Source organism: Euleptes europaea, chromosome 6 (assembly GCF_029931775.1).
Source record: "Euleptes europaea isolate rEulEur1 chromosome 6, rEulEur1.hap1, whole genome shotgun sequence".
NCBI lineage: Eukaryota > Metazoa > Chordata > Lepidosauria > Squamata > Sphaerodactylidae > Euleptes > Euleptes europaea.
Window position 1 is genome coordinate 89998618 of NC_079317.1, and position 24978 is coordinate 90023595.

Here is a 24978-nt window from a genome sequence, read left to right on the forward strand (position 1 = left end):
AGGCGGGCTCCTCCTCCTCCGCCCCCGTCACGAGTCAGGGCGGCTGGGCTCCTGCTGCCGGGCAATGGCGAACGGGCTCTGGAAGCTGCTGGCGCTGGGCGCTCTGATGCTGGGCGCGCAGGTGAGTGCGGGGCGAAGTGATGCTCGGGGCGCAGGTGAGTGCTGGGCGGCCGGGAAAGGGGCCTGTTGCCCTCCGGTGGGCCCCGGGCACAGAGCCGGAGGATCCTTCCGGCCCTATGGAAAGGTACACTGCCCCCCCCATAAGTTCGGTGAAGTTTGAACTTCTTTAGCGTACCAAAGAGGAAGACCCAACAAGAGATGGACGGACTCTATAAGGAAGCCGCAGCCTTCAAAGTGCAAGATCTGAGCAAGGCTGTCCAAGACGGGACATTTGGGAGGGCTTTCATTCATAGGGTCGCCAGGAGTCGGAAGCGACTTGACGGCACTTCACACGCTCAGTGTACCAAATGCGCTTGAAATGTTCCTTTCCGAGTGCGTAAAAAGGCAATTCGGAACCCCCAACTTCGGACTCCAGTCCAATAGGCTTGGAGCCAGAGAAATCTGGCGGATCACTGGAAAACGCCGTGGACGCAGGGAGATAGTGGGGTCTGGGATTCGCTCGGCGCGGAGCCCAAGGAAAGGCTTGGGATCGTTGTTGTTTTTGTTGTTTTGTCCTAGTAGAAAAGGGCAAGAGTCCAGTATCACCTTAAAGACGAACCAAAATATTTCTGGTAGGGTATGAGCTACCAGAAAATATTCTTGTTAGTCTTTAAGGTGCTGCTGGACTCTTGCCCTTTTCTACTACTGCGGACAGACTAACGCGGCTACCCGCTGTGAATTATTTTGTCCTGTAATCGTTCGCTTTTTTTTATCCCCCCCCCCAAAAAAAATCCTCCCCCCCCCCAAAAAAAAATTCCCCTAGCAAAGCGGCATCGAAGTTGGGAAAAACTTTCCGGCCGGGTTTGCCGCCGCCTTCCGGATTTCTGCCTGCTGCGCAATGGGGGCGGGGAGGTGGAGGCGTGCGAGGCTTTGCCTTGGGTTTGCCGCTCTCTAGGCGCAGGGGCTCGCCAGGTCCCTCTTCGCCACGGGCGGGAGGTTTTTGGGGTGGGGACTAAGAAGGGCGAGGTTTGGGGAGGGACTAAGGTTGCCAACCTCCAGGTACTTAGCAAAAAAAAAAAAAAAAAAAAACCCCAACCGCACTTATGGCTAATAAATCCAGTGTTCACAGTGGGTAGCCGTGTTAGTCTGTCTGCAGTCGTAGAAAAGGGCAAGAGTCCAGTAGCACCTTAAAGACTAACAAAAATATTTTCTGGTAGGGTATGAGCTTTCATGAGCCACAACCCACTTCTTCAGATACACAACTCACTTCTTCAGACAGATGGATTGACATTCTAGCTGTATCTGAAGAAGTGAGCTGTGGCTCACGAAAGCTCATGCCCTACCAGAAAATATTTTTGTTAGTCTTTAAGGGGCTACTGGACTCTTGCCCTTTTCTACAAATCCAGTGTTGTTGCTCTTGAAACTGATGTTCCTATATCATAAGTACAAGGATCAATGGTTATATCTTGAGTAGTGCTCTGCATTTATTAGCCGTAAGTGCTGTTCTTTTTTGCTAACTTCCTACTAGAGGCACTAGTTTGCTATTTGATTTCTTAACCTCCAGGTGCCAGCAGGAGATCTCCTGTTAGTACAACTGATCTCCAGCCGGTAGGGATCAGATCACCTGGAGAGAATGGCCACTTGTGCAATTGGACTCTACGGCATTGAAGTCCCTCCCCAAATCCCGCCCTCCTCAGGCTCCGCCCCAAAAACCTCCTGGCGGTGGCAAAGAGGGACCTGGCAACCCTTGGAGGGACTTCAATGCCACAGAGTCCAATGGTCCAAGCAGCCATTTTCTCCAGGGGAACTGATCTCTATCGGCGGGAGATGAGTTGTAATACCAGGAGATCTCCAGCTAGTACCTGGAGGTTGGTAACCCTATTGATGCACATTTTTCCCATCTGAATTCTCAGAACTCTGCATGGAGGCTTATTGTTGAGTTTGGAGAATTTGGCTGGGGAAAACGTGCATTTTTAGAGAGTGGCAAATCCAAGGCAAAACCTCCCGTGCGTTTTCGCCCACCATCTTCCCTCTTTCTGTGAAAATCCCACCTTTTACCTGCCTTCACTCCTTTTGTTTCGAAGGGCCGGAAGGAAAGTCCAGGGCTATGGGCAAGTGGCGGACTGGGTCTAAAAATATTGGTTGCCAGGAGACAAACCCACAATTATAAGGCTATCATTTAATTTTTATAAGAAATAAATAAAATTTTCAAAAAATACAAAAGTAGAAAAAAGGTACAATTTAAAAGTTTTGTGTAATAAATGTATTTTTTTTAGTAATTACAGTGTACATATATTGTACACATTACTGGCAGTATACACTAGATACTAAATGTAAATACAGATTGTTATAATTGAATTTTTAATTTAAAAAATTAAATAAAAATTGTAAATAAATCTATTATATTTTCAAGCTGCTAAAAGGTCATTAACATTTTTAACACACTGTCTAATGCAATAATAATTTATTGCAGTCATAGACCAGTAAATATCATATTGCATTGCTATACTAAAAATCCAAAATCTAAAACCTTACATTTAAAAAAACTGGTAACAGGACAAATAAAATACAGATAAAATACTACCTGCAGTATAAAACTTGGAGCAGAATTACTGTACTAATTAAATTTTGTTATCCTTACTGTCTATTGTTTAAGGGGGGCACTTGCCATCGGGCAAGCTGACACCCTGGCCAATCTGCCACTGGCTGTGTGCATAGTTTTTCGGATTTTTCTTGCTGTTCGAAGTTGATTTTAGGCACCGGGACAGGTTCACTCGTTTGAGCAAAAAGCCTTCCTGAGGGCACCTCCCTGCAAGTGGGTAAGATTGGTGACTGGCACTGCACAGACATTTTCTGTTGTGGCTCCCACCTGGTGGCATTAGCCACGCGAGGAAGTCAGGAAGGCTTCCATACTTCTAGTAGTCCGCAGAATGTAGGAAACTGAGATGTTCAAGGAGGGCGTTTTTATAAAGGGATCAGTAATGATCCAAGAAGTCACCCCATGGGTCAGAAATGACCCGGTGCTTGCACAGGGGACTGACTACCTTTACCTTTAATGGTCCGTGAAGGTGCTTTCCCAAAGGAATGTGATTGTGGTCGATGTCGTTTATTATATGTATCACATTTTTCTTTATGGCCTAGGTAATCCACTCTTTGCATTGCTTATTGCATGGCATGCCTTACACCGTTTCGTTTGCATTGTTTCCTGATTTCTGTAATCCAATCCTTTTGCATTGCTACTGGATGTCTCCTGTTTGAATTGTTTTCTGTGTTTTGTAATCTGTTTTGAGTCTCAGTGAGAACGGTGGGCTACAAATGAAGGAAACAAGTCAACCAATCCATTACAAATTTATTTTAAACCACACTCAACTTTGCGAAAAACGTTTATTTCCTGCCAAAATAGGCGACTGTGTTAAAATCTCTTTAGGACTAAGCTACAAGGAAATCAGTTCTGCATCAATAACTTGTGATCTCTGGCAGAGAATTTAACACTGGTCCAAATATGTTTCTCGCTCTCCCTCTTCAGCTGAGCGTTGAACAATTGAGAACCCCCTTTGGTTTTCCTTCCAACTGCAAGGCCTGGTTTGAATGCCTGATTTGCTTCTTGATGGCAGAGTAGCCTTGATTTCTAGAAAACGAGAGAAGCTGGTGCTTGATCCTGGAAAGATGTTGAACGTGTTCACTTAAAAGCTCTGTTTTGTGGTATGTGTTCTTATCTGGAGATGAAGGAAAGACCTCTGCAGGTGCTCAAGCAAAGCAATTAATAGCAAACTGGATAAGAGCAGTTTCATGGCAGAGCTATTAATATGGCTTATAAATGAAATCATGTGCCTCCCTAGAACTCAGCATTTTTGTTGCTCGTTCTGATTTGTTTTAATCTCACCTTTGTATCAAATTGTACATTGACTAGAGAGAATAAGGCCAGAGAAGAAAGCTAATCTTATTTTCTTCAGAGATAGACCTGACCCTTGAATGTTTCTCTGTGGCATAAAACTAAGAGCTTCTATAAATGTGTATTGTTGAAGTGTATTCTTCTTTTATTTTGTGATTAGTTGCCTTTGACTTTTTAAAATGACTATTGTACTTGTCTAAAGGCAGAGGTAAAATGATCCTGGTCGAGTTAGCTGAAATGTGTACGCCCAGCCTGTTGATGAAGTTTTTGTAGTTGAAAAACAATTTATCCTGTTTGTTTTTGCAGAGTCTAATTCTTGCTTCTTTGAGTTTGATGTTCTATATTATGCTTATTTAGTAGAAGCCTTGCCAAGAGGCTGTATCAACTTTGAGTTGAAGTTAGAGATCATACCATTAGAAGGGGAGCAAAAACTATCAGGGAGTTTGGTATAGTGGCTTCTTAAAAAGGTAAAGGTCCCCGGTGCAAGCACTGGGTCATTCCTGACCCATGGGGTGACGTCACATCCCGACGTTTCCTAGGCAGACTTTATTTACAGGGTGGTTTGCCAGTGCCTTCCCCAGTCGTCTTCCCTTTACCCCCAGTAAGCTGGGTACTCATTTGACCGACCTTGGAAGGATGGGAGGCTGAGTCAACCTTGAGCTGGCTACCTGAAACCAACTTCTGTTGGGATCGAACTCAGGTCGTGAGCAGAGCTTGGATTGCAGTATTGCAGCTTACCACTCTGTGCCACGGGGTAACTACTTTTACCTGGAAGAAAATTGTCTTGGTTTAATTTAGATTTAGTTTAAGCTCTGTGTGCGCGCCATCAAGTTGCTTCTGACTCATGGCGGCACTATGAATCTGTGTCCTCTAAATTGCCTATCCTTTCCTCGTTGTCTGCCTTAAAGTTGAGTAATTCTCTTGTAGTCATTACTTTTTTCTTGATGTTCAGCTGTAGTCCTGCTTTGGCACTTTCTGTTTTCACTTTCACAGTGGATGTTTCAAGTCTTTGCTATTTTCTTCCAGTAGTGTGGTATCATCGGCAAATCTCAAATGGGTAATGTTCCTTCCACCAATTTCACTCTGCCTTCATCTGAATCTAATCCCGTTTTCCTTATATGTTCTGTGTATAGATTGAGGAGATAGGGAGATAAAATACATCCTTGTCTAACACCTTTGCCAATTGGAAAACGTTCTGTTTCTCTCTATTCTGTCCTAACAGTAACCTCATGCCCAGAATACAGGTTGCACATCAAAACAATCAGATTCTGTGGCACACCCATTTCCTTTACAACTAGCCGTAGCTTTTCATGATCCACACAGTCAAAAGCTTTGCTGTAATCTGTGAATCACAAGCTGATTTTCTTCTGAAATTCTCTCATATGCTCCAGTAGCCAATGTAAATTTGCAATGTGATCTCTAGTGCCGCTTCCTTTAAGCTAGTTTTATATTAACTAAATGATATATGTAATCGTTGCTTTTTTTTTGCTTTGCACAAACATTCTGTTTCTCCCTTTTTATCGCATTTGCTTTCTTGTTGTTCAAAATGCAAATACAATTTTAATTTAAGAAATCAGGCTCAGTTTCAGGTAAGTCTTAGGTTGGGATGCTAAACAACAACTGTTTGGATTTAATTTCTGAGAGGTTGAAATAAAAGTTGGATTTTCCTCAGTCACTGTTTTTTTTTAATAAGTTTTTATTTATATATTACTGTTAAATCTCATTAACTTCAGCATTTTTTATATAATTTTTTATTGATTTTTATAATAAATCCAACTTCAGCATTTTGATTAAAAGTTACGGAAATGACTGGACATCTGAAATGTAATTTCTTAATCAGCCTCTGCCAACCCAAGGGGGGGGCGGAGACAGTACGTATAGGTAAAAAGCAACAACAATACATTCACAAAATGCTTTTTCTGGTAGTTTTAAGTGCGGTAGAGTACAATTTGCATTTTAGTTACTTTCGCTCATTGTTTCGCTGGTAACTCTGGTGGTGCCTTTAACCCACTGTATCTTGTTTTATAGTTCTGGTTCTCAAACTGACTATGAGGGGAAGGGGGCCTCCTTAAGGAGCCTGGAACATCTATGCTTTACTGCTTTGTGTGGCTAAATGGAAGTAGAACTTCTCAGTGGTAGAGCATCTGCTTGGCATGCAGAAGGTCCCAGGTTCAATCCCCGGCATCTCCAGTTAAAGGGACTAGGCAAGTAGGTGATGTGAAAGACCTCCGCCTGAGACCTTGGAGAGCCGTTGCCGGTCTGAGTAGACAATACTGTCTTTGATGGACCAAGGGTCTGATTCAGTATAAGGAAGCTTCCTGTGTGTCCTGTGTATTGGAGGAGAAGCATGCAAACCACCCTGAGCTCCTTAGAGGAAGGGTGGGATAAAAACGTGACACTCTTTAGGATACTATTTTTTCATTTCCCTCAATCAAACCCCTTCAAAGGACTTCCTAAACATGTTTTAAATAGTAAATATAATAAATTATTTATTAGTCGCCTTTCTCCCTTGAGGAACTCAAGGCGGCTTACAACACAAACAAAACATTATAAAAACACAATAAAAACAACTATTCTAAAACCCATGAAAGTCACAGTTTAAGAACTCCCGTTAGGGTTGCAAATAATAAAACCAACATCAATCAAAGTGCAGTCCTAAAACCAACGTTCCTTTTTGGCTGTGTAAAATGGCGATTCAGAATTCCCCCAACTTTGGACTGAAGTCAGATAGGCTTGGAGCCAGAGAATCTGTCAGATCACTGAAAACTGCTGTTGACACAGAAAGATAAGTTGGGTCTGTGATTCACTCAGTGCTGAGCCCAAGGAAAGTGCTTGGAATTTTTATTTTGCCCTGTAATAGTTCACTTTTGAAAGTGAATGAAAGTGGTGTGGCCAGTCGATAAGCGGTGACCCCCCCCCCCGTAGCCTCTGTGAAAACTTCAATTATTATTGACCTCCCAGATTTTATGTTAAAATGTTTCTAGCCCTCATGTCTGCCAAAGTTACTTTGTGTTTGACATGTTGTAAGCATCCAGTGCAGTTCCTAATGTCAAACAAAGATCTATTTCTGTATCAGTGATGTAGAATGGGGGACCTGCAAGGATTTGTATGGGGCATCTCATTTTCTTGTGTCCCCTCCTGGCTATTTCCCCTTTCCCTTCCCAGGCAATCTCTACAGCCGCTCCTCTTTTCCTGCTTCCTTCTCTCCTTCCTGCCCACCAGCCAGCCTACCTTTATCTGCCACCCTGTCTTCAGCTTTCCCTCTTTCCCTCCCCCTGGCAGCCTCTCCCTGGGAAAAGTGTGGCTGAACTGCACAGAAGCCACCACCACACCAGGCCCAGCGGTGCAGTGGCTGCAGCTTGCAAGCTGGACTCCAGTGGCTGGTGAGAAGGAGACTGTGCCCCTCACCCACGTTGCTGCAATGCCAGAACTCTGTGCCAAGATCCTCACATCTGATCCCCATAGGCTGTATGGTACTTAGTCTTATTCCATGCCAGTCCCTTTCTTCAGCCGTTGCTTGTGTAGGGAATCTCCATACATAGATATGGAATCTCCATACATAGTATATGTAGGGAATCTCCATACATAGTATATGTAGGAAATCCCCATACATAGTATATGTGCGCTGCAGAAGTAGGGTTGCCAGGTGCCTGGTGGTGGCGGGCAAACCCCCGGCAATCCACCCCCCTGACCTCCGACCAGCTGAGGTTCGGCAGACACAGGTGAGTTTGAGTGGTAAAAGGCCCCTCGCGATGCGGCACTCCCGGGTGTAAACCGAAAATGACGCACACGCGCGCTTTCCTCATCTCTGCCCCAGAAGCCTCCCGTTGGAGGAGAGGGGGGACCTGGCAACCCTATGCAAAAGCCATGTTGGCGTATGGGCTGCATCTCACTGTTTCTATATGACCTGTTTCTTGCCCTTCCCACTTTAGTGCTAAAAGCTGGAAGCCTCTGTGTGGATGCAGCTTTAAATTAAGAGTATCTTGAAGACTTGTCCTGTTGTGTCGGAGGGGTTTTCGTAGTAAATGCCTAGCCCGGGGGTCCACAGCCTTTTTGAGCTTGTGGGGATCTTTGGAATTCGGACACAGAGTGGTAGGCACAGCCACAAAATGGTGCAGCCAGGTGCAAAAAATGGCTGCCATGGCTTACTTTCGGTCACATAGTGAAGATCCTTGTGCTGTGGTGGCAGCTGCTGCCAAAGCAACGTTTTAAAAAAATCTGCACAGCCTTATCAAATCTCTGGTGGCCCATCAGAAGCCTCGCTTGGCACAAGGAAATGTGTCAGCAGGCACCGTGTTGCCCATGGGCACCATTTTGGGAATGCCTGGCCTAGCCATTCTGCTTAGGATGACGCTGTGAGCCTGTCAATAGGAGTTTTGCATTATGTGTTTAATATATGGGAAAGATTACTTAAAACCTGGTTTGTTCCATGTTCAAACAGAGATGGGAGAAAAAATTTAAAGTACTTTAAGTAAGTTTTAAATTGATCTTTAAATACCCCAAAATATCAGTGTGAGGCTTATAAAAGGTAAAGGTCCCCTGTTCAAGCACCGGGCATTCCTGACCCATGGGGTGACGTCACATCCCAACATTTACTAGGCAGACTTTTGTCTACGGGGTGGTTTGCCAGTGCCTTCCCCAGTCATCTTCCCTTTACCCCCAGCAAGCTGGGTACTCATTTTACCGACCTCAGAAGGATGGAAGGCTGAGTCAACCTTGAGCCGGCTACCTGAAACCAACTTCTGTTGGGATCGAACTCAGGTCGTGAGCAGAGCTTGGACTGCAGTACTGCAGCTTTCCACTCTGCGCCATGGGTCTCTGTTAGGCTTATAAGGTAACTTGAAACCAAGACAGCGCAAAGATCTCATACTAAGATTAGATAATACACTGAGTATGGGGGTGCATTCATTTAAAACCCACCTTTTGTGTTTTTTATTTTTAGGTGGAATCTCCACCATTGCAGCACAGTTGTGGTAATGGAGAATATCATTATTCTGGGATTTGCTGCAAAAACTGCCCTGCTGGTAAGTAGTCACACTGTGATTGTATATTCAGCAAAGAAACTGAGTCAAAACAAAAGCTTAATTGCAAAAGAATGAGTGATAATGCCTGGGTTTTTTTTTTTAAAAAGGTAACATCCTTTTTTAGTGCTTACCTAAGTACAATAATCCTGTAACATATGTCAGGATTGTGGCCTTGTGGACCTCTGCCTGAGGAGGTCAGGAAGGCTCTCACACTTGTGTAGTTCCACAAACTATATAAAACAGAATTGTTCAGGAGGGCGGTTTTATAGAGGTAATAGAGCTATATTGGAATGGCTCAAGAAGGTACTTTAATAAAGGGAATGGGCTGGGACCTGTACTACTGTGTAAAGGTAAAGGTCCCCTGTGCAAGCACTGGGTCATTCCTGACCCATGGGGTGACATCACATCCCGATGTTTATCAGGCAGATTTTGTTTATGGGGTGGTTTGCCAGTGCCTTCCCCAGTCATCTTCCCTTTACCCCCAGCAAGCCGGGTCCTCATTTGACCGACCTCAGAAGAATAGAAGGCTGAGTCAACCTTGAGCCGGCTACCTGAAACCAACTTCTGTTGGGATTGAACTCAGGTCGTGAGCAGAGCTTGGACTGCAGTACTGCAGCTTACCACTCTGCGCCATGGGACTCCCTGTACTACTGTGTACACTATGTATTATCCTGCACCTATGGACCACTTGCATTCCTCCAACAGCCTTCTCCTGCTGGTACTCTCACCCATGATGGCTGAGGGCATTCTCTGTGGTTGGTCTCTTCTTCTGGAATAGCGTGCTTGCGGGGGGTGGGGGTGGGGGGCGGGAAACAACACCTACCCTTGTTGCATTCAGGGAAGCGTGCAAGATTATTCTTTTTCAGAGGGTATTTGGAGGGGGGTGAACTATTTTGACCGTGTTTAACTTGGTGTACTGGCTTTTAACTGTGTGTAATATGTTTGTTTGTTTTTACTTGTTTGACACATTAATATCTTGGTCCTGCAGCTTTTGCTGTTTTGTTAGCTGCCTTGCGTTTGCGCAAATAAGGCGGAGAGTAAATAATTGTTGAAGTAAACCAATAATTGTTGAAGTCCACCGAGACTCCCAGAGCCTCCTCTTCCAGCTCACCCCCCTTTCTTTCTCCTGCTACATGGCTGTGAGACCCACCGATGTGGGAGTGGTTACTCACTTCAGGGTCCTGGCTGACAGTTCTAGAACCGCTACGGTGAAGTAAAATCTGTTTTACGTCTGGGAAGCAACAGAAACATGACTGCCCAGTCAGGCTTATGATTGGCACAGAACAAGGAGCCCTGGATACAGGGCTTGTAAGAAGAGGAGGATGAGAGGAGGCTTGAAGGAAGGACTCTGTGGCAGAGCAGTGGCCTTGGTGTGATCCAGCATGGTTTTTCTTATGTTCTTATGTTCTTCACCAGTGGAAAACTGGTTGGCTCCAACCCCACATCAGATGAGAGAGAGCCGCTGCCAGTCTAAGTAGACAATACTGACTTTGATGGACCAAGGGTCTGGTTCAGTATAAGGCAGCTTCATGTGTTCATGAGACTATCTATGGATGGACAGCTCTTGCAAAACGTAGTCTTCATAAGGCAATTAAAGCAAGTTTTTGACTAAAATCTGAACTAGAAATCTAAATGTTTGGTTGCTTCATTTAATTAGGTACGCATGTTGATGAACCCTGCAGCCTGCCACATACTTCAGGGCATTGTGTCACCTGCACCGCAGGAGAGGATTATACTGCTCATGAAAATGGCCTTGATAAGTGCCTGCTTTGTGATGAATGCAAATCTGGTACAGTATGGATATGAAATTTATCTTTACAAGTATTGCTTGCTGTTATTAGGTTTTAAAAAGCTCGGCAATGTTCTCTGGATAGATTGTGCTCTGCTTTTCTTAATTTTTTAACATCCGTTACTCAGGGGTCTCTGGTGTGTGCATGTGCACGAGTTCATTCATTCATTCATTGTAGCTCCTGCAGAGAGAAAGAACTAGTATTTTGAGTGTAGCCCTGGCTACAGAGTTAATTGTAAGAAGAAGGCGGTGTTCTCTGGATAGATTGTGCTCTTCTTTTCTTAACTTTTTAACATCCGTTACTCAGGAGTCTCTGGTGTGTGCATGAGCACGAATTCATTCATTCATTCATTCATTGTAGCTTCTGCAGAGAAAGAACTAGTATTTTGAGTATATTGCCATGTGTAAACTAATGCTTGACTGAAAAAAGAAACAAGTTACCATTACAAACCTTTCCATTTTACTTTTTCAGGTACAACAATGGTGAAGGCTTGCACTGTAAAGAGTAATACAAAGTGTAGGTGTAACGAAGGATATTACTGTCCTCTGAACTGTGAGGAATGTCTTAGATGCAAGACAAGGTGTGTATATTAATGGGTTCATGTGGTTATCTTTTATGAGTTTATGTGATTCCCTTTTATAAAAGATTTGGTCATCTGGTATAATATACCACAGTGACTCTTGTGCGAGGATACACTTCACTTCAGGGTGGACTGATTTTAAATCAAGGTAATTTTAAATCAGCATTGTAAAACATGATTTAGTTTACCAAGGAAAAAGTCTAATTTAAAATCAAGTTTGCTGTTAGTATATCATATTTCCTAAACAGTGATGCATACTAATTGGTTAATCTGATCACTAAAAGATGTTAATTTACAACTATATAGAGCATTTATACTCTATATACTTTTCAGCTTTTCTGATTTCTATTTCACATCTGCATTGCATAATATTCTTGGTTTCACTTATTCCCGCCCCATCTAACAAACACAATGCACCTAACAAAGCAAAACTATTGCTCATTGCAGCACGTCCTTGTGTCTTTAGTGACAGGTAAGAGACAAGAACTTCCCAGAAGTAATAACTAGTTACTGGACAGAGTAGTTTAGTTTCATGAGAGGAGAAGGAAATATCCTTGTTTGTGGACACTAACAGCCCATTCCCGAGCTGTCAGCGGCTGGGGACAGCGTGGATGAGGTGCTGCCGCAGTGCCTCCTAATCTGGTTCCCGGCCGCCAAAAGCCTTAAAAAATCCTTTTGCCGGCTTTTAAACGTTTAAATGGGGCACAATGCCCCATAGAGAACAGCGAGGCTGCGACTGCAAAATAGCAGGCGCAGCCCCACCCTTCTCAGCACCAGCGTCCGGGGCGGAAAGGGCAGCTCCATCCCTCAGCACACCCCTGGGAACACCCCCTGGATGCTGGCATGCCCCTGGAACGCCAGCGCGGGCCTTTACGCTGGTGGGATGCTGGCAGAAGGCACAGCTGGCGTCCTGGGGTGGTGCTGCCATGGCAGTGCTGGAAGACTGGCATTTGGGCCTCCCCACTGGCGTTGGGACCACTCACGGCAGCCTAAGTATCCCGGATGCCACTGCAGGGGGCCTCAAGGCCGGCGCACCCCCTTCCTGGCCTCCTGAGAACTTTAATCCTCAGAAGTCAGGAATGGGCTGTAAGTATTTGTGACTTTAGAACTGAGCAAATCGGAGCTTACAAGATCAGCTGAAGTGATGCAGTGGATGATTCTCCAGTCTATCCATCCCCTTCTCCAACAAAGCTCCGGATGGTGTCCATGGGTCCTCCTCCCTCTATTTTATCCTCTCAGCTGTCCTGTGAGGTAGGTAAGGCTGAGCAAGAATGGCTAGCCCAAGGTCGCCTAGGGAGCTTTGTGTCTCCAGTCCTAGTCCACCAGTGTAACCAGATCAGTACACTGGCTCTTGGATGGATGGATGGATGGATGGATGGGTGGATGGATGGATGGATGGATGGATGGATGGATGGATAGATATGGTATCTTGCAGAGCCAAAGGCTGTTTCCCAGTGCTTCTGATGGAGCAAGGGACATGCAAATCCACCAGTAAGCCCATACATAATAATACAGCATATAACCTCTTATGCCATGTTTATAATGCTTGATTTCAAAAACATATTATTCCATGGCTCATAAATTACATAGAAAAACAGCCATTAGCTTGGTCTTCATCAATGTATACCATAATGAACAAACACATTACACATTAAGCTGCCTAATACTGAATCAGACCCTTGGTCCATCGAGGTCAGTATTGTCTACTCAGATCGGCAGTGGCTCTCCAGGGTCTGAGGCAGGGGTCTTTCACATCACTTACTTGGCTAGTCCCTTTAACTGGAGATGCCGGGGATTGCATGCCAAGCAGACGCTCTACCACTGAGCCATAATTCATATGTCCATCGTCATGTCTTCTGTGCAGTCCCACATGGGACTGCGCATGCGCAATCCCATGTGGGACTGCACTGAAGACCCTGGATGAACAACTGTTACAAGTAAGTGCGACTCTGTTTTTCTCTGCCGTAGCTGTCATTTTAAGAGCTTACATGTAAGCTTAATGTATTTCTATTTAGAGTGGTAAGCTGCAGTACTGCAGTCCAAGCTCTGCTCACAACCTGAGTTCGATCCCAACAGAAGTTGGTTTCAGGAAGCCGGCTCAAGGTTGACTCAGCCTTCCATCCTTCCGAGGTCGGTCAAATGAGTACCCAGCTTGCTGGGGGTAAAGGGAAGACGACTGGCAAACCACCCTGTAAACAAAGTCTGCCTAGTAAACGTTGGGATGTGACGTCACCCCATGGGTCAGGAATGACCGGGTGCTTGCACAGGGGACTTTACCTTTAGAGGGTAAACAGTCCTCATGGCTGCCTTTTCTATTAAATAATGAAATAAAAAGAGGTGTTGGTTTGTTTTTAACTTGAAATATTTATTGAAAGTGTGTGAGTCCCCATAAAGGTGAGTAAAACATTTTTGTAAAAAAATTCAATCAAATTTCTTGCAGACATAGGTCTTACATCTGTCATTGAAATAAAAAAAAGCAATAGAAAAACAATAAATGCCCAAACACACTGGTGTGCATCGAGGGGGGAAAAGATTTTTTAAAAATCTTACATAGTCAAACATCATTGGCCTTTTACCAAATTAAGTGTGGATTTCTCCAGAATGCCTTTAACACTAGTACTGGCAAGAAAACGGGATAGCCAGTCTTGAGCAAGAGAAGGTGAGCCAGGAAGGAAAAATACATCACAGCAGTGAGATGCTGTGATCAAGTTACACCACACAAATTCAAATAATGAAATAAAAAGGTTGTTGTCTCCTACATGGTGATATTGATGGCTGTGGTATATAGGTGGTCTTTTGCCTTAGTCAAATGCTGATGCTGACTGATAATGTTCATTCATGTGAAAACTTACGTATCATTAAAGCACAACAGAAAATGTTGAGAATTGTACTGGCAACTTCGTTTCAGCATTAGTTGTTACACAATTACCGGTGGTATCTAGGAGATCATGCCATCTCTGTGTAGGTACATGCTTAGACCATATTTTGTCAGAGGACACAAATGCCATTTCATTGACCAGGTGTCTTTTTTTTTTTAATCCACCATATAGGTGCCCGGAAGGGCAGGTAATTGTGCGAAACTGCAATGCCACTGATGACATGGAGTGTGGGCCATCTCCTACAGGTACAGTATGTACAAGATGATTTCGAGATCTGTTATGTCTCCCTAGCCTTCATTAGTGGGGGCCCACTTAATATCCTGAATTAGCTTTGTAGTGAACATATTAAGAAAGCTGACCAAAGGTTTTTATGCAGTGGCCCTACGTCTGAATCTTCCTGTCCATTCTTGTAGCCAGCGTGGTGCAGGGGTTAAGAGCGGTGGACTCTAATCTGGAGAAGGTTGGATTCCCCACTCCACATGAAGCCTGTTGGGTGATCTTGGGCTAGCCACAGTTCCCTTCGAGCTCTCTCAGCCTCACCTACCTCACAAGGTGTCGTCTTCTTCCTGTTCCTCTTCCTCCAGTATTTTGACACTTTAAATCAGGGGTGGGAAACCTTTTTTCCGCCAAGGGCCATTTGGATATTTATAACATCATTCATGGGCCATACAAAATTATCAACTTAAAAATTAGCCAACTAATACGTTTCTCCATGGCCCGTGTGGGAAAAGGTTAACTCGGTTTCTTGGGTGGTCCTAGCAGCTCCATAGCTCACGACTCTTCTGCAAGGGGGGCGGGGAAGGTTTCTTTTCTCGGCAAAACAAACACAAATCTTCCTTGAATAGAGGCTATTCCTGTCCATGGGAGGGTGCGGATCACCAGTCTTAGATTCTTATGAGCTAGAGATCTACCAGGACCCATGAAGGGCCAGACCAACTGATTTTGCGGGCCTTAAACGGCCCCTGGGCCTGATGTTCCCCACCCCTGCTTTAAATGGTTCACTTGAAAAGTTGATATGAGCAAGATCTTTATATGCTTGTTTCTTTCTGTCTTTTAGGAGCTTCACACCTTGATGGCATGCAAATATTGTACATTGTCCTTACTGTTATTGTTGCTGTCTTTGTGATCAGTATTTTCCTAATTTGCAAGAAATGCTGGGTTCCTTGCAGGAAGGAAGGTAAATTCCTAAAATTTACAGTAACTTTTTCAAAGTAGTAGAAAAGAGCAAGAGACAAGTATTACCTTAAAGACTAACAAAATTTCTGGCAGGGTATGAGGTTTCTTTTTCACAGTAACAATCCATAGTTAAATCAGCTGAAGCAAAGGCAGATTTATTAAATAACGATTACAGAATATATGTAATTTTAATATACAAGATCTATTCCTTAAATGTGGTGGCTGTAGACCAATATCTAAAATGTATCAGAAAATATAATTCTACGACTATGGTTGGTTGCCGTTCTTTGACATACAAGTTTTAAAGTAATTCCAGGATCTAGGCACAGTTCATTCAGATGGAGAATCTAATAGTATGCATGGGGGGAGGCAGTTGTGAATTTCCTGCATTGTGCAGGGGGTTGGACTAGATGACCCTGGTGGTCCATTCCTCAATTCTGTGATTCTATATAGAGCCAGCATAGTGTAGTGGTTAAGAGCAGTGGTTTTGGTTTTGGAGTGGTGGGGTCTGATCTGGAGAACTGGGTTTGATTCCCCACTCCTCCACATGAGCGCCGGAGGCTAATCTGGTGAACTGGATTTGTTTCCCCACTCCAACACATGAAGCCAGCTGGGTGACCTTGGGCTAGTCACAGCTCTCTTAGAGCTCTCTCAGCCCCACATACCTCACAGGGTGTCTGTTGTGGGGAGGGGAAGGGAAGGTGATTGTAAGCTGGCTTGAGTCTCCCTTAAGTGGTAGAGAAAGTCAGCATATAAAAACCAACTCTTCTTCTATATGAAGTGTGCCTGTCATTGAATTTGTCAGAATGAAAGCAATCTGGAGGTCCCTTTGACCACTTTTCATAAAATAATCTTTGATTAAAGTAACATGGACATTTCTTGGTGGTTATGCAAGGGAACTACATAGCCAGAATTCATCTGCTTTTTTTAGGCCCCTATTGACGTAGTTTCTGTATGGGGAGAAGGTGAAAGGGGACTGAGATTTCTGTTGAGGTGAACAAACAAGAGACCAGCTGATTCTTTTTTTGGGGGAAGTAGAACATTCAGAGAGGATATGGAGTTGAAGGGATGAGGATGGGGATGGCTCTGAGTGTTCCTCTAGTGCTTAGAGCTAGTGCTAGCTGGGTATAGGGATTGTCAGGTGCACCAATGAATTGCATAGTGTTGAGATGGAAGTGTGCTTGGGGCATTGGCCATCCTCTTCTCCAGTTTAAGTGTCTCTTAACCATTCTCAGGAATGGTTGCATCTAAGCAGAAAGCAAAACTTGCACACTATGTTTTGGAGAACTATCAAGTACTATATTATTCTCTGATGGAAAGATGTATAAACACTTCTGTCCTTTTTCCCCCTCCAGAAAAACGTGTCGAGAATGATTTGGTAAGTTTCCATGAATCTTATTCCTTTTCATAAAATAGCATAAGTGATATTCTCAGCACTCTGTCTTCCTTGGAAGAGGGACGGCAGAGTGGCAAGTTCTCAAGCGGTGTGCTCTTATCTCCATCTTCCCTTGTTAGTCCTCTGTGCTTGATAGCCAGGGAATGTTATGGAAAGGGAGAGCAAGCAGTGGCCCTTCCCAGCATATTGACTCGCACCCCATCCATATCCCCTCCAGAGATCCAGAAAATTGCTTATCGCTCAGGGTGTTCATCAAGCCAGCTATAGAATGCCTTAACGTTTGCTTGCAAAAAAGAACCCATATTTAGGTATTGGTCTGTTAAATGTGAGCGATAGCAGTGCAACAAACAATTTGGCTGAAAGTTCCAAGGTGTGATATTGCAATTACAAAGTACATGTGGTTTATTTAAAAGGAAATAGAGTTCACATGGTCTTTCTTTAAAAAACACACACACAGTTCTACCCCATATCTGTTTGAGCCCTGAGTCAAGTAGGGAAGATGGTTTACAACCAAGATAATGATAGAAAGCTCTTCTAGCAACTGCTCCAATGTGTTGCTCTTGGTCTAGGAGCACCCCCAACACTGTACCTGATCAGCTAATAACACCCAGTGTCCACTGAACATTGGCAAACCTCCAGAACAGCAGCTTTCCCAAGCAACATTGCCTCTACTTTGTCTGCATTTAGTATCTTACATCCTCATCCACTTGACCTCAGTGTTCAGGCGCTGATTCAGAACTGAGACAGTTCTAATCTATTTAGTTAAGCTTTAGACCTTAAAAACCAACTGGGGAAAACAGGAATATGTAGTCTTTCTTATTTATGGTAACTGTCCTTTCCAACGACACAGTAACTGTCCTTTCCAAGGCCAAAATGAATACAAGTCCATTTCTCAGGTTGCTTGAATCACCTCTTAACAACTTATTTTCATTAAACATAACCCAAGTCAAAATGTACCCCATCACCTTTGTAATTACCATAATTTCTTCTGCTGTGACCAAATATTTTTGTGGGATAGAGTCTACATATTTGAGCATAAGTAATTCAAGTATAAGAGCCCCATGGTGCAGAGTGGTAAGCTGCAGTACTGCAGTCAAAGCTCTGCTCACGACCTGAGTTCGATCCCAACGGAAGTTGGTTTCAGTTAGCCGGCTCAAGGTTGACTCAGCCTTCCATCCTTCCAAGGTCGGTAAAATGAGGACCCAGCTTGTTGGGGGTAAAGGGAAGATGACTGGGGAAGGCACTGGCAAACCACCCCATAAACAAAGTCTGCCTAGTAAACGTCGGGACGTGACATCACCCCTTGGGTCAGGAATGACCCGGTGTTTGCACAGGGGACATTTACCTTTTTAAATTCAAGTATAGGACAAATCCTGCAGAGAGTGCTGATGGCAACTATCTTCCAAAACTATTTCACTGTGGCACATTTTCAACAAATATGTAAAAAATCAGTTCTTCGCAAAACCTGCAGGTACCATTAAAATTTTTATATATCCTTGCCCATTTGAAAGGATATAGGTGTCACTGATGCAACATTTTACATTTGTTTTCTCTAAATAGAGGGCTAAATGAAAAAAGAGGCACTTAACAGGAGAAAAGACTAGACTTTAGGACTGATGTTGTGACCCAAAGAGTCATGCCATTTTTTAACAAGTCTTAACATTGGCTTGTCCAATAGCTATAAATAGTCTATAAATCGTCTATAAATGTTTGCAAGAGTATTTTTTCTTTATTTAATGCATACAGCTCAAACCTATTCTAGGAAAAAGCCCTGCATTGTGGCGGCTGTTGAAAAGAGAATACTGGGCTAAATAGAAGTTGATGTGTGTCAATAAGAAAATGCAAACATTCTTATGTTTAACCTACATTTGCAATTGAGTGTTCATAAAAGCTTACCTGAAAATGAGCAACCCTTGAACACCATAATAATTAGTTACCTATTTCTTTATTTGCAGAGTGCTGATAGCACTGATGACTTGTTGCCAAGCTGGAAAATCTCAAACACAGATGCACTCCCTATTGAAAACCAGGAAGCACAACCATCTCTTGCTCATCCTGCTTCTGTATCATCAAGTTATTCTGACTTGCCTGAGAGTATCGACATACCCTTAAGCAGTACGAAGGAAGCATCTAGCTCTGGTGCTGCTCCTCTGCTTCATTTGACAGACAAGCCTGTCGCTCACAATGTACAGACAAATGTAAGAAAGAGTGTGGAAGCTGTTATCCTGGAAGGGGCAGCATTTCAGATTGTGTGTGTGTGTGTGTGTGGTGGGAGACCTAGAAACTGGAGGGACAGACAACATGTCGCTTGTAAAAAGAACCAAGAAAGACATCTTAATTTTAAAAATCTGGAATGATCCCTAGATTTCATTCTCCCTTCCATCTCAACACAGGGCACTCTTCTTTGGGATAGACCACAGGCTCTTCTGGCACTTTTCTTTGTGTCTTAAACTGAAATCCATACAACTAACTTGATTCTTGGTGTATACATAAATCATCTTGGTGTATATATTTGTGTATACAAGTGGGGACCTTCGAGGACTTTCAGGGGGATCTCGTTTTCTCATCGCTGACCACCAGCCTGCCTCCCCCCTCCTGCTCTTCCCCCACCTCCTACCCAACTGATATAGTGTCACCTCTGCCATCAAGCAGGATTTAACCCCCTCCATTTTTTTTAACCAATGCTCATATTTTTATGCAAACCTGGGAAGGGTGCCCCCCATCTTTTTTTTTTAAGTTCCCTAACCTGTACATGGCCCTATCTGTGGATTTAAGCAACTGCAGATGAGGCAATGCTCACTATTCGATATGAATACATCATCAATATTTTTGACTGAAGCTCTGTAGAAAATCATCATACTCATGATTCAGTGGCCAAGAATGCAATTAAGTAGAGTTATCGTTTCCTATTTGGAAAATTTAAACACCAAAAGGCAAAAAAAATGCCGTTATAGGCCAGGGTTTTTTTGGGGGGGGGGGTTGTCATGTGGGTATATAATCAATGCTTTAGAAACTAAAGCAAAACCCTGGTCCTGTACTGAATTGGAATATTTTGGAGAGATTAGATAAACGCTGAAGAAACTTTGCAATGTGCAATTAAAATGTTTCTTAAAACTTATTCTAGTGGTATACATTTTTCTCACATATCTGTTGTACAAAATTGAAGTGAGTTTGTGAGGATAATTGATCAGTGAAAAATGTATATATGATGCCTTTCTGGAATGAATAGGAAATTAAGGCATAATGTTTTCTCTCGCTCAAAGGCACTGCCATCTACTGCTGGACATTCTGCAGCAAATAAGCCTTCTCATGATGGTGAGTTGTTCAGATATTTTCTTCTGCTCTGTCAGATCAGCAGACAGTATTGGGTGAAAATAATTCTGTTTGATTTGAGCTTGGTTACCCTCCAATAAAGGAGGAGAGTGGACTTCTCTGCCTTCCCTTCTCCCCTCATCTGGGTCAAACGCTAAACAATAATTTGTTCTCTTTGGATAGCGATCTAAAACCTTTTGTTTCATTCGCGTATTGCGTTCCTAAATTGGGGGAGGGGGACTATACTGTATCTTCAAGGGACAGAGGACCTAACTTGAAAATTACTTATTCTAAAGAGCTGGTCCTATGTAGTGTTTTCACTCATTTAGCAAACTGTCCTTTGATATGATGCTCTCGAGGGACTCGGTGCGATCAGGCTTTATAAACAAATTACTAACCCAGTAATCCATCCCTGATGACCTTTTAAGTCCTTCAGCAGCCAATACACAACTAAGAGACTGGGTCTTTAGGTGCAATGCCCTGTCTGACAGGGCGTTAATTCAGAAAGCACAGTCTGCACCATGGTTTCAATTATTTAAAAGCGACCACCTTAGAGCCCGGTATCTAACTAAGATTTCAAATTATAACCTTAGAGCAGCGTTCTCTGCTCTACGCTTTGAAACTGTGCCAACAGCCGTTTTAGTCGGGCGGTACAAACAAATCCCCAAGGATCAACGCTTGTGTATCTGCAATACCTGTGTGCAGGAGGATGTGTGTGTGTTAAGTGCCGTCAAGTCGCTTCCGACTCATAGCGACCCTATGAATCAGTGTCTTCCAAAATGTCCTATCTTTAACAGCCTTGCTCAGGTCTTGCAAATTGAGGGCTGTGGCTTCCTTTATAGAGTCAATCCATCTCTTGTTGGGCCTTCCTCTTTTCCTGCTGCCTTCAACTTTTCCTAGCATGACTATCTTTTCTAGTGACTTTTGCCTTCTCATAATGTGACCAAAATACGATAGCCTCAGTTTTGTCATTTTAGCTTCTAGGGTCAGTTCAGGCTTGATTTGATCTGTAACCCACTGATTTGTTTTTTTGGCGGTCCAGGGTATCAGTAACACTCTCCTCCAACACCACATTTCAAAGGAATCTACTTTCTTCCTCTCAGGAGGATTTACCCCATTATTTATTTCATTGTCCACTCTATGCACAGCCCAGGATTAAGTTTCTTGATGGGTTACTAGTGGGTACCAACCTCCACTCAGAAGAGTAGAAAATCATATTCTTGCTGCCTGCCTCCAACGAGTATATTTCTCATAGAATATCTTTGTTTGCTCTGGCAGCAAGAAAAATAAGAGCTAAGGTAGTTAGCTCTAGAGCTGAATCCCACAAATGATGTTGATCTTGGTGGTTCACATCAATGTTAATTCTCGTCATCATCCAAATCTTTATTGGCATAGAAGCAAAATGTTAACATACATAACAAGAAGAAAAAAATAAATAAATAATCTCGATAAAATATTGATAAAATAACAGCCCGTCAACTGTGGGAGAGGCCAGTCAATGTTCAAAATTTTAGAACAGTTCCCAGAAATCTGGCAACCCCCACTATAATGTGCGGGCTAAAATCATTCAGCAGGTGACGAACCAGCCCCTCATCGGTTCCAATAGATCCTTTCTTCAGAAGATGCTCAATAAATTGCTCACGAGGGTGGGATCCAAGTTCACTGTTGAGCAGGACATGTGTTACAGATTCCACTTGGTTAGCAGAACATGAGCATAGTCTCTTATCATGTGGATGCTTTGCGTATCTACCCCTAGTCATCGCCGTGGGGAGTAGATTGAATTGGGCCAACATAAAATAACATCTCAGTTGAGGAGAAGTCGGCGTGGAGAAGTAACTAGGGAGGGAACTTGGAGAAGGGTAGATGCCAAAAAATAAATGTGAGCTGGTTGACTTTCTGAATCCATGATTTTTTGCTTTATAACTCTGAAGGCCTGGGTCTCCTCGAGGAGAAGGAGTGATTCAAAAGTGATTCCAAGAGATTCAATTTTCTTAACTATGGCTTTATCCCAGGGGGAGATGAAATGGTCGGCGAGCTAATTCTACTAGATTTTATTTTCTTGTACATGTCTCTTTTTTTTAACATTGTGCTACTCTGTGGATGATGCTTTGTGAAGGCCTATGGCCACATTCAAATAAATTCTACTACCTATGTAGTGTTTTATTCTTCCCCAAAAGTAGTAAGTTCTGGGGAATGTTTGTGGCCTGGAACCAAGTGATGCCTGAGGAGTTTTGCTTATGAGAGGTGACTGTGCAGAATTAAGGCTGATGTCCGTTAGAGAGAAACCCCTTGTAAGCTCTAGCCCTGCGGCAAACCCATAAACAGATTTCAGCAGACGGCAAATCCACGAAAGCAGTTTTATTGGTTAGAATCGACAGGTTTCAGAAGCCATATTCAAAAGGACACTAGTAAGGGTCAAAGGCAAGGCACATAGCATATATGGGAGAGCAAAAGGAGATAACCGGTTACCCAGGCAAACCACCCCCCCTCCAACAGGCAGGAAGGGCACTCAGCGATTCCCACAGTATGGGAATCTATGAAGTCTAAACACGGGGCTTAGACTGGCCTTGGACAGAATAGCACAACAGCACCTGGAAGCAGCACAACACTTCCACATACCATCCTCATGGCCTGCTCCTGACACCCCTCTGTTTGTGTGTGAGAGTCTTTGTGCATGTGGAGATGCAACAGTGAATACGCATTCCCCATGGCATAGGACATTGAAGTTGCAGCAGATGACAGGAATGAGAGCCAGCGTGGTGTAGTGGAAGGCCGATAGATTCACTGGAAAACAAGAAGTGAGCTCATGCCGCTTGTAACATGCCAAGAAACTATGCAGTGGTGGTAGCGCTTTTGGATGGAATAGGCTAGGTTGCCTTGCTTATTTCAAAGAAGTAGAACAAGTAAAAGGACCCAACCTGCCATTGGCTGAATTGCTTAGAGAGGTAGGGGATCTGAGATGGCAGCAGTTCAAGAGAAATGGGTAGAGTAAGGGTAGGAACCAAGTCCAGGTTGGGAGGGGGGGTGATCCAGAGATGTGAAGAGATTATTCCTGAGGCAGCAGTTTGGAAGGAGAAGGGAAACTGGGAGAGAGAAAGGTCAAGAGCAGAATTGTGCTTAGCTAAGAGCAGTGGAAGAATTTACACATAGTTTTGAAAGCATCTTCAGTATGGGACTCTAGTAATTACAATAATGCATTTCGTTTTGACAAAACTACTATCTGTTAGATTTTATCTATTTTGATAGTATGGAATAAAAGTTGATATTGGAATGTTTGAATATGCTGCCTTGGGAAAGAAAAATGTTTCAAGTGGTGATGTGACTAAAGTTATATGGATGTTAATAAATGTACAGACTGTGATTAGAACTCACTAACTTTTACAATTTATATTTTAGAGCTAAACGAAATCTGTGAAGAGTTACCAAATAAGATGCTGTTTCGTGACTGGAAGTCACTTATGAGGATCGCTGGTTTATCAGATAATGAAAGAGACATAATAGCGCATGATTATCCTAATGATACCCGTGAACAAATGCATCGTATGGTAAAAACTTTATGTGACAAGTTTGGGACTGAGAATGCTTTAAGTAAATTATTAAATGGACTACAGCAAATGAAGTGTACCAATATTTATGAAAATTTACAGAATGAATTATTGAGCAAGGGTATAATAATGGTAGAGGACAAAGGCAAATGTCGTTGTTTTGTTAAAAACGCAGAACAAAATCTGTGAACGACAGTTTGTACAGTTCTGTCTTTTATGACCTAATTTAATCTATGTTGATATTTGCTGAGTGGATTTCAGGTAGAAACGCCACACATGGAAACCAGTTCCAGTGGTTAGAGGTTGGCATGACATACACATGCTATGCGTATCTTGGCAATAATTGTTTTACTTGAACATCTGTGAAATTGCTGTACTTGCAAGAAACTGGAACGAGTTTTATCGAGAAGTTTAAAAATGAATGTATACAGCCATAAGATGATGAACTTTTTTACATCGTCAAGTTGGTCGATGTTCAGAATGAAGGACAAAACGTACTTTAAGTAAAAGTGTCCTTTGTATTAGAATAATGTCCTTTATCAAATGCAGTAATGAATTCTTCGGGGCAAAATTTAAGTGAAATAACTTGAATTTTTACATGAATTATTGAATGCATTTACATGCTGCTACTGGGAGCCTGTAATTTAACAGAATTTCATGTGGAGCTTGAACTCTGTATTCACCTTCCTGCATGAATATCCAGTTATTTGTCCCTCTGCTGAAACGAATGATGAGAAACAACGGAAATAGAGCCTTTCAGTACTGGCACAGTGGTGGCCACAAGAGATGGGTGGATGGGGTATTTGTTATATTTTGATGAAATTATACAATTGTACTTTTTTATTCATTTATGTTTTGTATATATTTTGTAATAAAGGCATTTCACTGCTTAGTGAAGATTTGTTATTCCGATGTGGAAATAATTGCAAGAGAAATGCCAAATCAGAACAGATAGAATATATTTTTCATTTTCATAGCATTTCTGACAGCTCATTCCCGAGCCTTGTAGCGGCTGGGGACGGCGTGGGGACTGCCACGGGGCACCCAAAGAGGTTTCCTGGCTGCTGCAAGGCTCAAAACCCCCTTTTAAAAAACAAAATAAAAAATGGGGGGGGGGAAGCCCCATTGAAAACAGCGATGCTGCGCCAAGAAAAACCTGCCGCAGCAACACTGTTGCTGGAGGGGGCATTCCCGGGCGTAGGAAGTCCACAGTCCGCTCTGCTCCTGGGAACACACCCCCTACGCCGGTGCCACATTTCTCTTCCAGGATTTAGGTCCCAGAGAG

At 43.2% G+C, this 24978-nt stretch overlaps 1 protein-coding gene across 1 annotated transcript; it reads left to right on the forward strand.

Annotated features, from left to right (window-relative positions):
• Window positions 1–64: 64 nt before the first annotated feature.
• On the forward strand, window positions 65–23882 carry LOC130479714 (tumor necrosis factor receptor superfamily member 10B-like). The gene is made up of 10 exons (XM_056852121.1): window positions 65–121; window positions 8934–9015; window positions 10673–10804; window positions 11277–11385; window positions 14436–14509; window positions 15322–15441; window positions 16796–16818; window positions 18792–19046; window positions 20100–20151; window positions 23545–23882. Exons 1-10 carry the CDS (start codon window positions 65–67, stop codon window positions 23880–23882), a joined length of 1242 nt encoding a protein of 413 aa, XP_056708099.1.
• The last annotated feature ends 1096 nt before the right edge of the window (window positions 23883–24978 follow it).